Here is a 12,833-nt window from a genome sequence, read left to right as displayed (position 1 = left end):
TGGAGCCCCAAATGGGGCTCCATGCTCAGCGGGGAGTCTGCTTGAGATTCTCACTCTCCCTCTGCCCCTTTCCCCTCTCTAAAATAAATAAATCTTTTTTAAAAAAATTTTAAGACAACGATAGCAGAACTTTAAACCAATGACAGGCCCTTCTGCGTGAGGGGCCCTGGGCCGTTGCCCATGTCACACACTCATAAAGCCAGTCCTGCTGAGGGAGGCAGGCCGTCTTCAAGGGGGAGAAGCACTGCATCACCAGGTTCTGGCTCCTGAGTCTCTGAGCTGAGAGGACGCACTCCCTTATAGATGCATATATTGAGGCTTGGGGACAAGGAGCATCAGAGTTGGATCTCCTTCACTTGTAGGTGACAGAAGTGCAATTTAAAATGAAGAGAGAAAAAATTTTTTTTTAATTTTTTTAAATTGAAAAGAGAAAATTATTCATTCTCATAGAAACTTTGGGTAGCTGTGGCTTCAGACACACCTGGATCCAGGAGCTCAAATGATGTCAGTTTCTTTTTCTCCTGTTTATCTCTGCTTCCTTTTGTGTTAGCCTCATGCTGAGGATAGCAAGATGGTTGACAAACCCTCAGCTTGGCCAATCAGCAGAGAGCCTATGCCTCCTTCCCAGTAAAGCCAGCACAGGTCTTATTCTTAGCTCTGCAGTGATCCCTTCGGCCACTGGCGGAAGGGGACAAGCAGAGGTAGGACAGATACTCTGACAGGCCACAGAGTGGGCAAGGAGCGGTAGCCCCATAGAAAATCAGGGTGCTGTTACCAGAGGAAGGACACATGCATTTGGGCCGGCAGAAACACCAGGTATGACTTGTTCGACTTCACACTGAAAGTTAGAGGGACCTTTCCTGACTAAGCTGTCTGGCCAGCCCTACCCGCCACCTGCGCAAATATTCTAGATGATGTGTCTTATTGACTTCCCTCATAAAGCTCTTCATTTCTTTGCCAGTTTATGGGCTTTCTCCCCTATATTAGGTCCGGTGCTCTGAGAAACAGACACCAAGAGACTGGTTGGGGGGACATCTGAGAGAAGAAATGAGAAGGGGGCCAGGAGAGGCTGGGAGATTCACTGTGGGGCTGGTCCGCCCTCTGGGAGGGGGGAGGGGGAAGAAGGGGTGGGGTAGGAGGAGTGCCAAGTAACAGAGCGGTCTTCAAGCCGGCTCACAGGGGTCTGGCGCCCGTCAGGAACGGGCCTACCACGGTACCCCGCCACCCTCAGATGCTGGCTGGAAGCAGCCCACGGGAGCATGGCCTCCGGTCAGACACACTGGATTCAGAACACGGCCGCTGGGCAGTCAGACTCCCTGCAGCAGGACAACGGAGTGGCACGTTTTCACGGCCACCACAACTCCAAACCCTCCATCAAAATCGGAGTGCTTCTATGAGGCAGGAACTCCAGGGTGCGACAGCTCCGCGGTGGCCGTCAGCTAGTGAGGGCTGGCTAACTGGGAGCTGCTAGGCCTTCCGCTCCCAGCAGGTGCTCCTCCTACCACACCACACCCATCTCACTGCAACTCCTGTTGTTCCTGGGATCGAGAACCCTTTTCCACTCACCTGCTATAAAAGGCCGAGAGCCCAAGACCCTACAGCAAAGATGTCATGTCCTTTTCTAGGGTGGTTTTCAAGGTATGGTCCCTGGATCACCTGAAATGGGAATAAAATTCGATTGCTGGACCTAGCGAATCAAATTCTCTGGGAGGAGAACCAGGGAGTCCCTTGAATCCCGCCCCCCACCCACCTCTAGCCCCTCCCACTGCCACCCCGTGACTCTGCAGGCTCTAAGACCAAGCAGACTCTGGAGGAGCTCCTCTCTGCACTGAGTATTCCCTTATTGAGAGGCACAGGGCACGTCCCCCAGCCCAGGGCCAGCTTTTTTAAGACACTGCAGAGCTCTCCCTATCTGATGTCTCTGTAGGGTTCCCTCCTCCCACCCCAGCAGAGTCCCAGGAGGGTATCTTTTAGGTCCTAGGGTGGGGTGGGTGTGGGGAGCAGTCACATGCTGCCTTGGAGAACTCAGGAGAATCAGGGAAGGAAAGCCACTTCTAATAAGAATTGTTATCAAGAAAGGAGGAGGGAGAGCTCCTGGTGCTCACTGGTCCCCTCGTTCCTTCTGTCTCTTTCAGATCCACAACGTGGGCACGGGGCTGTGTGCCGACACGAAGCATGGGGCCCTGGGCTCCCCACTGAGGCTGGAGAGCTGCGTCCGGGGCCGCGGGGAGGCTGCCTGGAACAACATGCAGGTAAGGGCCAGTCCTCAGGGACGGACAGCCAGCTACCCTGTGCAGCCTGGGAGAGAGAGGTCACAGGTCAATGATGAGTGACAGAAGTTAGCCCAGGGGAGGAGTTATAAGAGCTTCCTGAATACCTTAGAAAGAGGAATCCTTCACATTGCAATAAAATCACCAATCTGGCCCATTAGTTGCACAGGAAAGACACTCAGCCCCAGTGGCCTTCAACAAAAAGGAGAACTAACTGGCTCATGTCACTGTAAAGCTTAAGTGCTGTTCAGTGGGACCCCTCCAGGGTCTCAACTCTGCCTCCTCTCTGTGGGCTTCATCTTTCACCTGGCTCTTCCCATGTGGTAGCAGATGGGACCACCAGCTGCAAAGGCTTCCCATCCCTCCATGAAAAGGCACGTCCCTTTCCAGAGTTCTGGAAAAGCCCTGGGTCACTCACAAACTGGCTTTCCTGAGCCAGTTACAATAGGGATATGATAGAGTCCTCATATTGATTAGGCCCAGGTCACATACCCACTCCTGGAGCTGGGGGTGTGGTGTGGTCAGCCTCACCCGAAGAATGGGGAGAAGAGTGAAGAGGGTGTCTTCTCCAGGAGATCATGCCCAAGGGGTGTTATCAGAAAAATGAAGAGTGCAAGCCGGCAACGCAGGAAAAACCACCACCCCAAGAAACTTCTTCCGTGATCCCTTCCTCCAAGCAGTTAACCCCCAAATCAGACCACATCCGCTGAATCTTGGTTCAAGGTTCAAGGTTAAATTTTTATAGCCTCCTTACTATGGGTTTTCTGGCATTTTGGAAGTGCAAACGGATAGAAGCCTATATCGTGGGTCCTCTGCAAAAACAGAACTCAGAAGGGATGCGTGGCGTGAGTGCTGAGAAGGAACAGCACCGCCTCTCAGATGGGCACCGTGCCCAGCCTGACGGTGTCTGCTCCTCCCTCGGAAATCCTTGTTGCTCTCCCTCCTCCTTTCTTGATAACAATTCTTATTAGAAGTGGCTCTCCTTCCCTGATTCTCCTGTGTTCTCCAAGGCTCTCCTTCCCTGATTCTCCTGTGTTCTCCAAGACTGCTCCCCGCACCCACCCCACCCTAGGACCTAAAAGAGACCAGGAACAGCATGGGGCCTGGATAGAATATGCCCGAGTTGCTCAGCCTAGAAGAGCCTCACTGTGTGGCAGAGAGTCCACATTAATGCCTGAGGATGCCCTCAAAAAGCAACAAAATGGCACCTGGGTGTGTAGCTGTGCCAGCCTCCCCCCCTCTGAAATGGGAAGCATGGCAACCCTGTTGCCCCAATGGGATTTAGATCCCCCAGGGCTCTCAACCACCCTGAGCAGAGCGCTGTAGTGAGCCTGCAGAGGGAAAAATATGAATCTAAAACGCAGCCCCTAAGTTACAGAGGGCCTGGGAAGCAATCAGGAGGCAAGAGCTCCCAGTACCACTCCTTTGCCACCATCATGTCCACTTCTGGCCAAGATGGAGTGGAGTAATGGGTCCTGGATTTACCCTCCTGCCAGAAACAACTGAAAAACAAACAAAATATGTGGAAAACTGTTTTCAAGAGAGCAGACATCAGCCAGTGGAGGACAGTAATCCTCAAGGGATAGCAAGAAAACAAGGTAAGCCCTATGACTGTCCCAGTCCTTCCTTGAGAGAGTCTCCAGGCCACAGGTCAAGGATGATGACCCCGGGGGAACCAAGCCGACTTCTGAGCTGGGGAGACAGCACAGAGGCTGTTGGAGACCAGTGGGGCTGAAATTCACAAAATAGAGGATGGGTGAGGAGAGCGCCAGACACAGAGAGAACTTGCGGGATTTACCAAGTCCCCCTTGGACATTTGGTAGAGAGCTGATCGTGCATGGATGTGAGCGAGCTTCCAGGGCTGGAGAAATCCTGCGTGGATGAGAGGGAGCCATGCCCGGTGCTCATGCAGGGCCCGGGATGGTGCCTGTTCTCACCAGCCCAACTGGAAAACAACAGGATTATACTCAAGAGACTGACAGTGTAGTTGAAAACCTTCCCTCAAAGAAAAATCCAGGCCCACATGGATTCACTGGTGAATTCTACCAAACACTTAAAGAAGAAACTTTACCAATTCCACAGAGACTTTTCCAGAAAAGGAAGGAATACTTCCCAACTTATTTTGTGAGGCCAGCCTTACCTTAGTAGCAAAACCAGGTTAAGACATTATAAGAAAATTGCAGACCAGTATCCCTTGTGCACATAGATGCAAGAATTCTCAACAAAACTTTAGAAAATCCTATCCAGTGGTATATAAAAAGGATAATTCATTGTGACTAAATGTAATTTATCCCAGGAATGCATGGTGGGTTTAATATTAGAAAATTAATCAATAGGTTCACCATGTTAACGAACTGAAAAAGAAAAACCATATAATCACCTTTTTTTTAAGATTTTTTATTTTTTATTTATTTATTTTGATAGAGAGACAGCCACTGAGAGAGGGAACACAAGCAGGGGGAGTGGAAGAGGAGGAAGCAGGCTCCCAGTGGTGCAGGGAGCTCGATGTGGGGCTCGATCCCAGGACCCTGGGATCACACCCTGGACCGAAGGCAGACGCTTAACCACTGAGCCTCCCAGGCACCCCTATAATCACCTTTTTATTTTTTTTTTTTCATAATGATTTTTTATTATATTATGTTAGTCACCATACAGTACATCCCCGGTTTTCGATGTAAGGCTCGATGATTCATTAGTTGTATAATCACCTTTTTAAAAAATATTTATTTATTTGAGAGAGAGAGAGTGAGAGTGAGCACTAGCGGGGGAAAAGCACAACTAGGGGGAGAAGCAGATTCCCTGCTGCACAAAGAGCCTGATGTAGGACTTGATATCAGGACCCTGTGATCGTGACCTGAGCTGAAAGCAGACACTTAACTGAGCCACCCAGGGGCCCCCATATAATCACCTTTACCCAGAAAAAAGCATTTGACAAAATCCAACATTCATTCCTGATAAAAACTCTCAGCAAACCAGGAATAAAAGGAAACTTCCTCAACTTGATCGAGGTCATCTATAAAAAGCCTGCAGCTAGCATCATACTTAATGGTGAAAATCTGAATGCTTTACCCCTAAGATCAGGAACAAGACAGGGATTCCAACCCTACCATTTCTATTTGACACTGTACTAAAGGTTCTAACCTGTGGCAAGAAAAAGAAAAGTCCTGCATGTGGGCGAAGAAGGAAAACCATCTTTATTTGAAGACTCTATGATCATCTTTGTGGAAAATTCAATTGAATCTACAGAGAAACTACCAGAACTAATAAATGAACTTATCAAAGTTGTAAGATACAAAAACCAATTGTATTTCTATATATGAATAATGAAGAATCAGAAATTAAAATTAAAAACAAGCATTTATTATAACTATATATATATATATATGGTCCTCAGGTCTGTCACTGATAAAAGACCTGTACACTGAAACATTGAAAACTACAAAACATTTTTGGTTGAAATGAAAGAAGTCCTAAATAAGTGAAGATCTGTGCCATGTCCAGAGGTTGGAAGACTCAGAATTGTTGTCAGTTCTTTCCAGACCACTATGTAAGTTCATCAAATCCTAACATCTTAGCAGGCTTTTCTTACAGAAAGTGAAAAGCTGATTATAAAATTCACACGGAAATGGACAGGACCTAGAATATCCAAAACAACTTGCAAAAGAAGTCCAAAGTTAAAGGATACACACTGCCTGATTTCAAGATATATTATAAACTGGCAGTAATCAAGAGTGTGGTATTGACATAAAGACAGATCAATGGAACAGAATCAAGAGACCAAAAATAGACCCACACGTATATGGACAATCAATTTTTGCCAGTGTTTAAAGGCAGTTCAGTGGAGAAAAGATAGTCTTTTCAACAAATGGTCCTGGAACAATTGGATATCCATATCCCTCAAAAAATTCTTCGATACATACCTTATATTATATGAGAAAAATTAACTCAAAATGGTGCATTGACTTAAAACCTAAAACCTTTTAGAAGAAAATGTAGGCAAAAGTGTCTGTGACCTTGGATAAAGCAATGATTTCGTAGATAAAACACCAAAAGCACAATCCATAAAAGAAAAACACTGATAAATTGGACTTCTTTTTAAAAAGAAAAAGCAAAAACTCTTCTTTAAAAGAGGAAATCGAGAAGATAGGCAAGCTGCAGACCAGGAGGAAATGTTTACAAAACACATATCCGAGAAAGGACTTGGATCCGGAATTTATAAAACTCTCAACACTCAATAATAAGAAAACAATCCAGTTTAAAAATGGGCAAGAGACTTGTGCAGACACTTTAGCAAAGAAGGTATATCAGTGGCAAATAAACACATTAAAAATGGTTAACTCGTTGGAAAAATGGAAATTGAAATTCAGAAGACTGACCATACCAAGGGGTGGCAAGAGTGTAGGGGAACTGGAAGAATGCCCTGCTGGTCAGAGTGTAAATGGTACAAGCACTCTGGAAAACAGTTTGGCAGTTTCTTAAACATCCATCTATCATATGATCCAGCCATACCACCCCGAGGTATTTGCCCAGGGGAAAAGAAGGTATATGTCTATACAATGACTTGTACACAAATGGTCATAGCCACTTTATTTGTAATAACCAAAAACTGAGAGCCCCCTGATGTCTAAGGACAGGTAGAAGGAGTATGTTGCAGTGAAATACTACTTAGCGATGGCAAGGAACAGACTATTGATAAATGCTGTCGTAACAAAATGATATTGAGTGGAAGAAATTAGACAAAAAAAAAAATACATACTCTAGGATTCCTTTTATTTGAAATTCTAGAACTTGCAAACAATGTCTAGTGATGGAAAACAGAGGAGTGGTTGCCCAGAGGCATGGGGAGTAGGGAGGGACAAGAGGAAGAGACCACAGGGGATGTGAGGATGCTTTTGGGGTGATGACCTTGATGGTGGTGGTGGTTTCACAGCTGTAAACCAGTCGGACATATCAAGTTGTGCACTTTCAATGGGTGCGATCTATTGTACGCCAGTTAGACTTCAATAACGCTGCTGAAAAAAACCGCTTCTCAGCCAAATGCAGTATGTGAACCTGGTTTGGATCCTGATTCAAACTGTGAAGAGAAACTTACAAAGCAAGAGCACTTGAACTCTAGCTCCTTGATGACATTGAGGACTTCGTGGTAACTTTTTATTGCTGTCATGGCACTTTGGTGAAGACTGTACACCTGACGTGATGTGAGGTCTATAATTTGCTTCAGAATAATGCGGGGGTGGGGGTCATGGTGGGGGTAAAGCTGTAACAAGATCACCATGCGTTGGTAACTGTTGAAGCTGGGTGATTGAGACAGGTGTGGTCAGTACTGTTTTCTGGATCTCTCTGTTTAACGTTTTCTGTCACTCCAAAAGAGAGAGAGTCCCCTGGTTTTGCTGTCCCCCTGACGATGTCCCTGTATGTACAGGTGTTCACCTTCACCTGGAGAGAGGACATCCGGCCGGGAGACCCCCAGCACACCAAGAAGTTCTGCTTTGACGCCATCTCCAGCAGCAGCCCGGTCACCCTCTATGACTGCCACAGCATGAAGGGCAACCAGCTGTGGAAGTACCGCAGAGTAAGGCAGGCCGTGTGGGCGGAGCAGGGCAGCCGGCAAAGCAGACAGGCGAATAAACACGCCGTGCCTCCCTCCTTCCCTGGACAGAGCCCCCTCACTCACGCATTTGTCCCACAAACCCGCCATGCCCGACTTCTCAGTCATTCGAGAGAAGCCAGAAATCCAGATTTTTATGTGAAATCTCTAGGATCTTCAACGTTGGCAACTGGGTCCATTAAAACAAAACAAAACAAACAAAAAACAGCATGAGAACCAGTGAAATTGGGCCGGAGGCGAGCGTGCTTAGGGCCCGGATGTGGCGCGCATCTCACCGGGCAAGGCTCGCCCCGGCCAGGCCAAGGGTGAGGGAGGGCAGGGCCCGGAAGCCTGGAGGGGGCGGGGGGGGGGGGGCAGCCCTGGGCTCAGGCCGCAGTGCAGGCGCTGCCAGGCTGACTGCCCCCCTGTTTCCTAGGACAAGACCCTGTACCACCCGGTCAGCGGCGGCTGCATGGACTGCAGTGAAAGTGACCACCGGATCTTCATGAACACCTGTGACCCCTCTTCTCTCACCCAGCAGTGGCTGTTTGAACACACCAACTCGACGGTCTTGGAAAAATTCAACAGGAACTGAGCCCTCACGTCTCCTCAGCAGGCCTGGCGGAGCGGTCCCCGGCCCCTCCGCAGCCTTCCTCTCCCAAGGGAGGCAGGGCTTCTGTGGGCACCGTGATGCGAGAGGTGCTGGCCAACCGGTCCAGGGCACAGAGGGCTCTTACAGCTGCAGCAAGGTGTCCGCCTGGTCCCCGAAGCCCGGGGGTGGAGGTAGGATGGAGAACAGACCCCACAAGAGGCCGCACAGAGAGCAGTGCCTGCTTTAACCCCCGGTGGCATCATGGAAATCCAGGAGGACCTTTTCAACTTGGTCACCAAGGTCCCTTGAGCATTATGTGGGAGGAATGCCAGGGCAGCCTTAGGCCACCCCAAAACGGGTCCCGCAAGGTTGCCTAGGCTTCAGATGGCTCCTACGTGACGGTCCTCTAGAAAAGAGGCAACTTTTGCCAGTCTGGGCAGCTTGCAGCACCAGTGCCCTCGCCAGCAGCAGCAGGACAGGGAGGAGGTCTTTCTTGGGGCCAGTGGCGCCAGCCCTTCAGTATCTGCCTGTCGTGGGCTAGCTGCAGTTACCGCCCAGCTTCTGTGCTCTGTCACAGCCCCAGGGGATGCGATGGAAGGCCTCACCTGGACCCTCGCAGTGTTCGATATTGAGCACTGGCCAACTGCCAGGCCTGGGGTCAGAAGCAGGACCCCCAGACACTCCTTTGCCGCCACGGACACATGGATGTCTCCCCTTGCTCTCTGGGCACTTGAAATGTCGTCAGTGCTCTGCGAGCACAGGACAGCTCAGCCACCAGCTGCTCAGAGCTGTGTGTCACTTGGCCTCGGCCCGTGGAGAAGGCCTAGTTAGAATACCTCCAACCTCGATAACTGGAGGAATTTCCCCAATCAGTGCTTCCGCTTTCCTCTTTCTGTCTTGGGCAATTACCTGCCTCGAGAGAGGAGCAGACGTGTGAGGTGCTCACCTCACAACGTCTGGAGGCCTCCAGGGTGGATCATGGGCAAGTCGCCCAGCCTCTGACCTCATCATGGCTCTGGTTCTGATCTAGAACTCCAGAATTTTTCCAAGAACTCTCACTGGATCACAACCTAGAATGCTACCTAGGATTCTGGTATTCTAGCATCCAGTATGGATTTCTGGAATGTTGTGATTTAAAAGAGCCAGCCAAGTGTAGTACGGTCAAGGCAGCCCCCCAGCCTAGAGACAATCTTTGAAATCCAAGGTTGGTGGTGTCAGGAGAGAGGGGGTGGGTGACCTGTGTCCAGCAGCTCGTACCAGAGACCTTGGTATGCCACGGTCCTCAGCGCAGACCCGAAGCCCTGCAGCCTTCCACCACCCTCCCAGCTGCAGTGGAGTAAAGCACCCAGTGTCCCACGAGCAGATGTGCACCCAGCTCCATGCCAGTCCCTCCTGTTTACCTTTTGCTTTGTTAATTATGTGTCAGACTCCCAGAGGGCTCCCAAACTAATAGGAATCATTTCGGTAACCAGCCTGCCACCCACTGATTCAGAAATGGAAATCACATTCCACAACCTATGGCTTCCACCAGCTAGTCCGGGAAATACTTGAAATCAGTATTCCAATTAGAGTTGGATCTCTCAATTGTGTCATTTACCAATTAAATGAGACATAAATCTGGGAATAGAGCCACGAATCTGCCTTTGAGATGCTGGCTGATCCCAAGGCCATTATCTCGGGGGGGCAGGGAATAAACTCCCAACCACCACCACCACCCCAATTAAGCATAGAGCTGGCAAAGCATCACTTCCTCCACTTCTGCCCCCGTACAAGCCCTGCCCTGGCCACCTGTCGACAGGAGAGGTGGCCCCTGTGCTCCCAAAAGCTTGCTTGTTGATCCCTCATGTCTTTTCCTGATCAGTGCTCTATCTTTCGAAGTGGCCCTCCATAGGAAGGAGTCCGAAGATGAGGCCCCTTCCAGGATCTAGGAGAACAGGAGTGTTGCAGTTTGGAGAGCTGAATTAGGGGTCATCATCAGAAAGCAGTGCAGCGTCATTAAAATAAAAACTGTGCCTTTTAAAAAGAAAAAAATGCAAATGTACAGCAAATCCCTAAACTTGAACAATTTCCTAGTGCCTTGCTAGACAAACCTACAGGGGCAGGGTTGGGGGGAGGGGAAACATGGGTGGTGGCGTGTGCAGTTTCTGTTGGATGAGTGTGTGTTTCTGAACTTCTAATTTCAAGCAGGAGACAGGCCTAGAGCAGGATCTGAGACGGAGAAGCCTCTCGAGGGCCAGAGGCCAGAGTTGTTCCAGTTCGTGCAAGGAACACTCCAAATTAAAAGGGCAGCTGGACAGCTCGTTTAGTCCGTGGCCTGCAAGGGCCTCAGCAACCCCAGGGGGAGGGCTCTGTTTGGAGGCCATGCCTGTAGCCCCCATCCCAGCCCCCAGGGTGCCAAGCACTCTCTAGATTCCCACGTGGTCCCATTCCAAGTGGCTGACCACGTCCTCGGCAAGACCGGGACTCGTGTGGAAAGCAGGAGCAGCGGCAAGCAGGCCTCAGCCTTCCTCTTTCCCATCCCTTGGTTCTCCTTTCAAGTCTGGTTTGCCCCCTTGACAAGGGAGGGCTAGTTCCCCCGAGCAGGTCTTGCTGAGCCCTTATCCGGAGATGCTGGGACTTGACAGTGTGTAACGGGGGAAGGGGAGAGAAGTTCATGGCTCAGCCGACCAACTGGCAGATTACAAATCCTGACCGCTCGTTGTTTTGGCCTCATTTTTGAAAACCACCTGTCTCAAAGATTCCGCTTCCGGCTCACACTGCCAGCTGTTGCTCAGGAAGGCAGCCAGGAGTCTGGAGGTGCTCTCATCTGGGTAGCGGGTGAGGATAGGGGCCCCTCTTCCTCTCTTTATTCTGAGCAGGCGGTCACAAAACAGGGTGTGGCTGGAAAGTATCGTGACCGTGGGGCGCCCCAGCAGCCTTTCCGCAGGGGGCCTCCAGAAGCATGTGGCAATGCAGGGAGCATCTTTGCTGTAAATACAAGGCCTCGGGAGGTAGCCAAGTGTGCAGACACGTGTGTGAAAAGCCAGCCCACCGCGTGCCTCCGCCTGGAGCTTTCAACTTTGAAAACCATCCAGGAACTAGCCATCCTGCCCTTGAGGAAGAGCTAGTTCGGAGGCAGAAGGGGGTTCTCCCACAGGCCTGGGGAGAAGGAGCCCTTCTCGCTGCGGGTGCAGCAGACAGACCCCCGAAGTCCACATTATCTTTACTTTGCTAACCTACCTGTTGAATTCTTTTTCTCCTGAAGAAAGAGATGATATCCTTTAAAATGACTCCATATTTCTTTCCATGCATCATTTTTCTGTCTCTCGAGTCTCAAAAGAGCAGCAAAGCACTTTACTGAGAAATCTGGATTCCTTGCTTCAGCGATCCTAGTTTGTACAGGTTGGGTGAACTTTTATAATTCCTGGGAGGCAGTGCATTTTTAATGTTTTCTGAAGATTTTTAAGTGTGGGAGAGGGGCAAGGAGTGCAGTCCTGTTCTGGAATTCTTTTCTACTTTCTCTTTGTGAAAATCCAAGTAATATTTCAGTCCAAACTTGATCTTGAGCCAAGGCCCACTGCCACCTCTGAGGTGGGAGTTGGACCTACATCCCCAGTGACAAGGTCCTCTTAACACCTGCTCCCCACATGGCTTTGATTCTGCCGTGTCAGATAACAGGGTTGGGCTGCTCCGTTTTTGGCTTGAAGACTGGGATCCCAAAGGGACTACAGGCAGGGAATATGGAGATGGCAGACTGGGTATTGCAAACAGAAAGCTCAAGACCACCAACCTCTCTTCTCCTGCCTGGAAAAGTGAGCCTTTGTGAGGAACTGACTTACCGTGTACAATTGTGATTGTGACTGTTGTTGAATAAACCTCCAGACTTTCTCTAACGTGCTGTCTGGCTTGTTCTTGTCACACGCGGTCTTCCACCCCATCATTCCCCAAGTTGTCAGTGTGTGTCTGCTCAGTGCCAGGATACTGAACAAGTTCCCAACAGCCATCATTCTAGAGAAGAAGGCAGACCTCTGACAGCTAACCAAGACGATGCTAGATGTGAACAGGGCGATGAAGGATACGAAACAAGATGTTTGAGAGACGAGTGGGGATCAACATTTGGTTGGCCGGTGAAAGAGTGCCTCTCTGTGAGAGCTGGAAGACATGAGGGAGTGTGAGCCAAGAGGCAGTTTAGTGAAGAGAGTTCCAGGCAAAGGGAACAGCTAGTGCAAAGGCCCCGAGGCAGGAAGGAGTTCCCATGTTGGAGGCACAGAAGGAGGTGAGCTCCCAGGGTTAGGTGGGGTAGCCCACAAAGGGTCCTACAGACTACAGCCAGGAATTGAAGATTTCAAAAGGGCAGAACAACATGAAATAGTTCATTTCTGGTGCTCATTCATCAGCTACAAAT

At 49.6% G+C, this 12,833-nt stretch overlaps 1 protein-coding gene across 2 annotated transcripts in view; it reads left to right on the top strand.

Moving 5' to 3' along the window:
- Positions 1–12,321, top strand: part of GALNT10 (polypeptide N-acetylgalactosaminyltransferase 10) — a 212,798-nt gene extending 200,477 nt beyond the window's left edge. For both annotated transcript variants that reach the window (XM_045791964.2, XM_045791966.2), the window contains exons 10-12: positions 2,136–2,252; positions 7,693–7,842; positions 8,294–12,321. In XM_045791964.2, coding sequence (XP_045647920.1) covers positions 2,136–2,252; positions 7,693–7,842; positions 8,294–8,452 — 426 coding nt within the window. In that variant the 3' untranslated portion in view covers positions 8,453–12,321. The remainder of the gene's footprint in view (positions 1–2,135; positions 2,253–7,692; positions 7,843–8,293) is intronic.
- The last annotated feature ends 512 nt before the right edge of the window (positions 12,322–12,833 follow it).

Source organism: Ursus americanus, chromosome 15 (assembly GCF_024610735.1).
Source record: "Ursus americanus isolate L20-20 chromosome 15, mUrsAme1.1.p, whole genome shotgun sequence".
NCBI classification, from domain to species: Eukaryota; Metazoa; Chordata; class Mammalia; order Carnivora; family Ursidae; genus Ursus; species Ursus americanus.
Note: the sequence above shows the minus strand (reverse complement) of the source record. Positions and strands in the feature narration are given on the sequence as shown.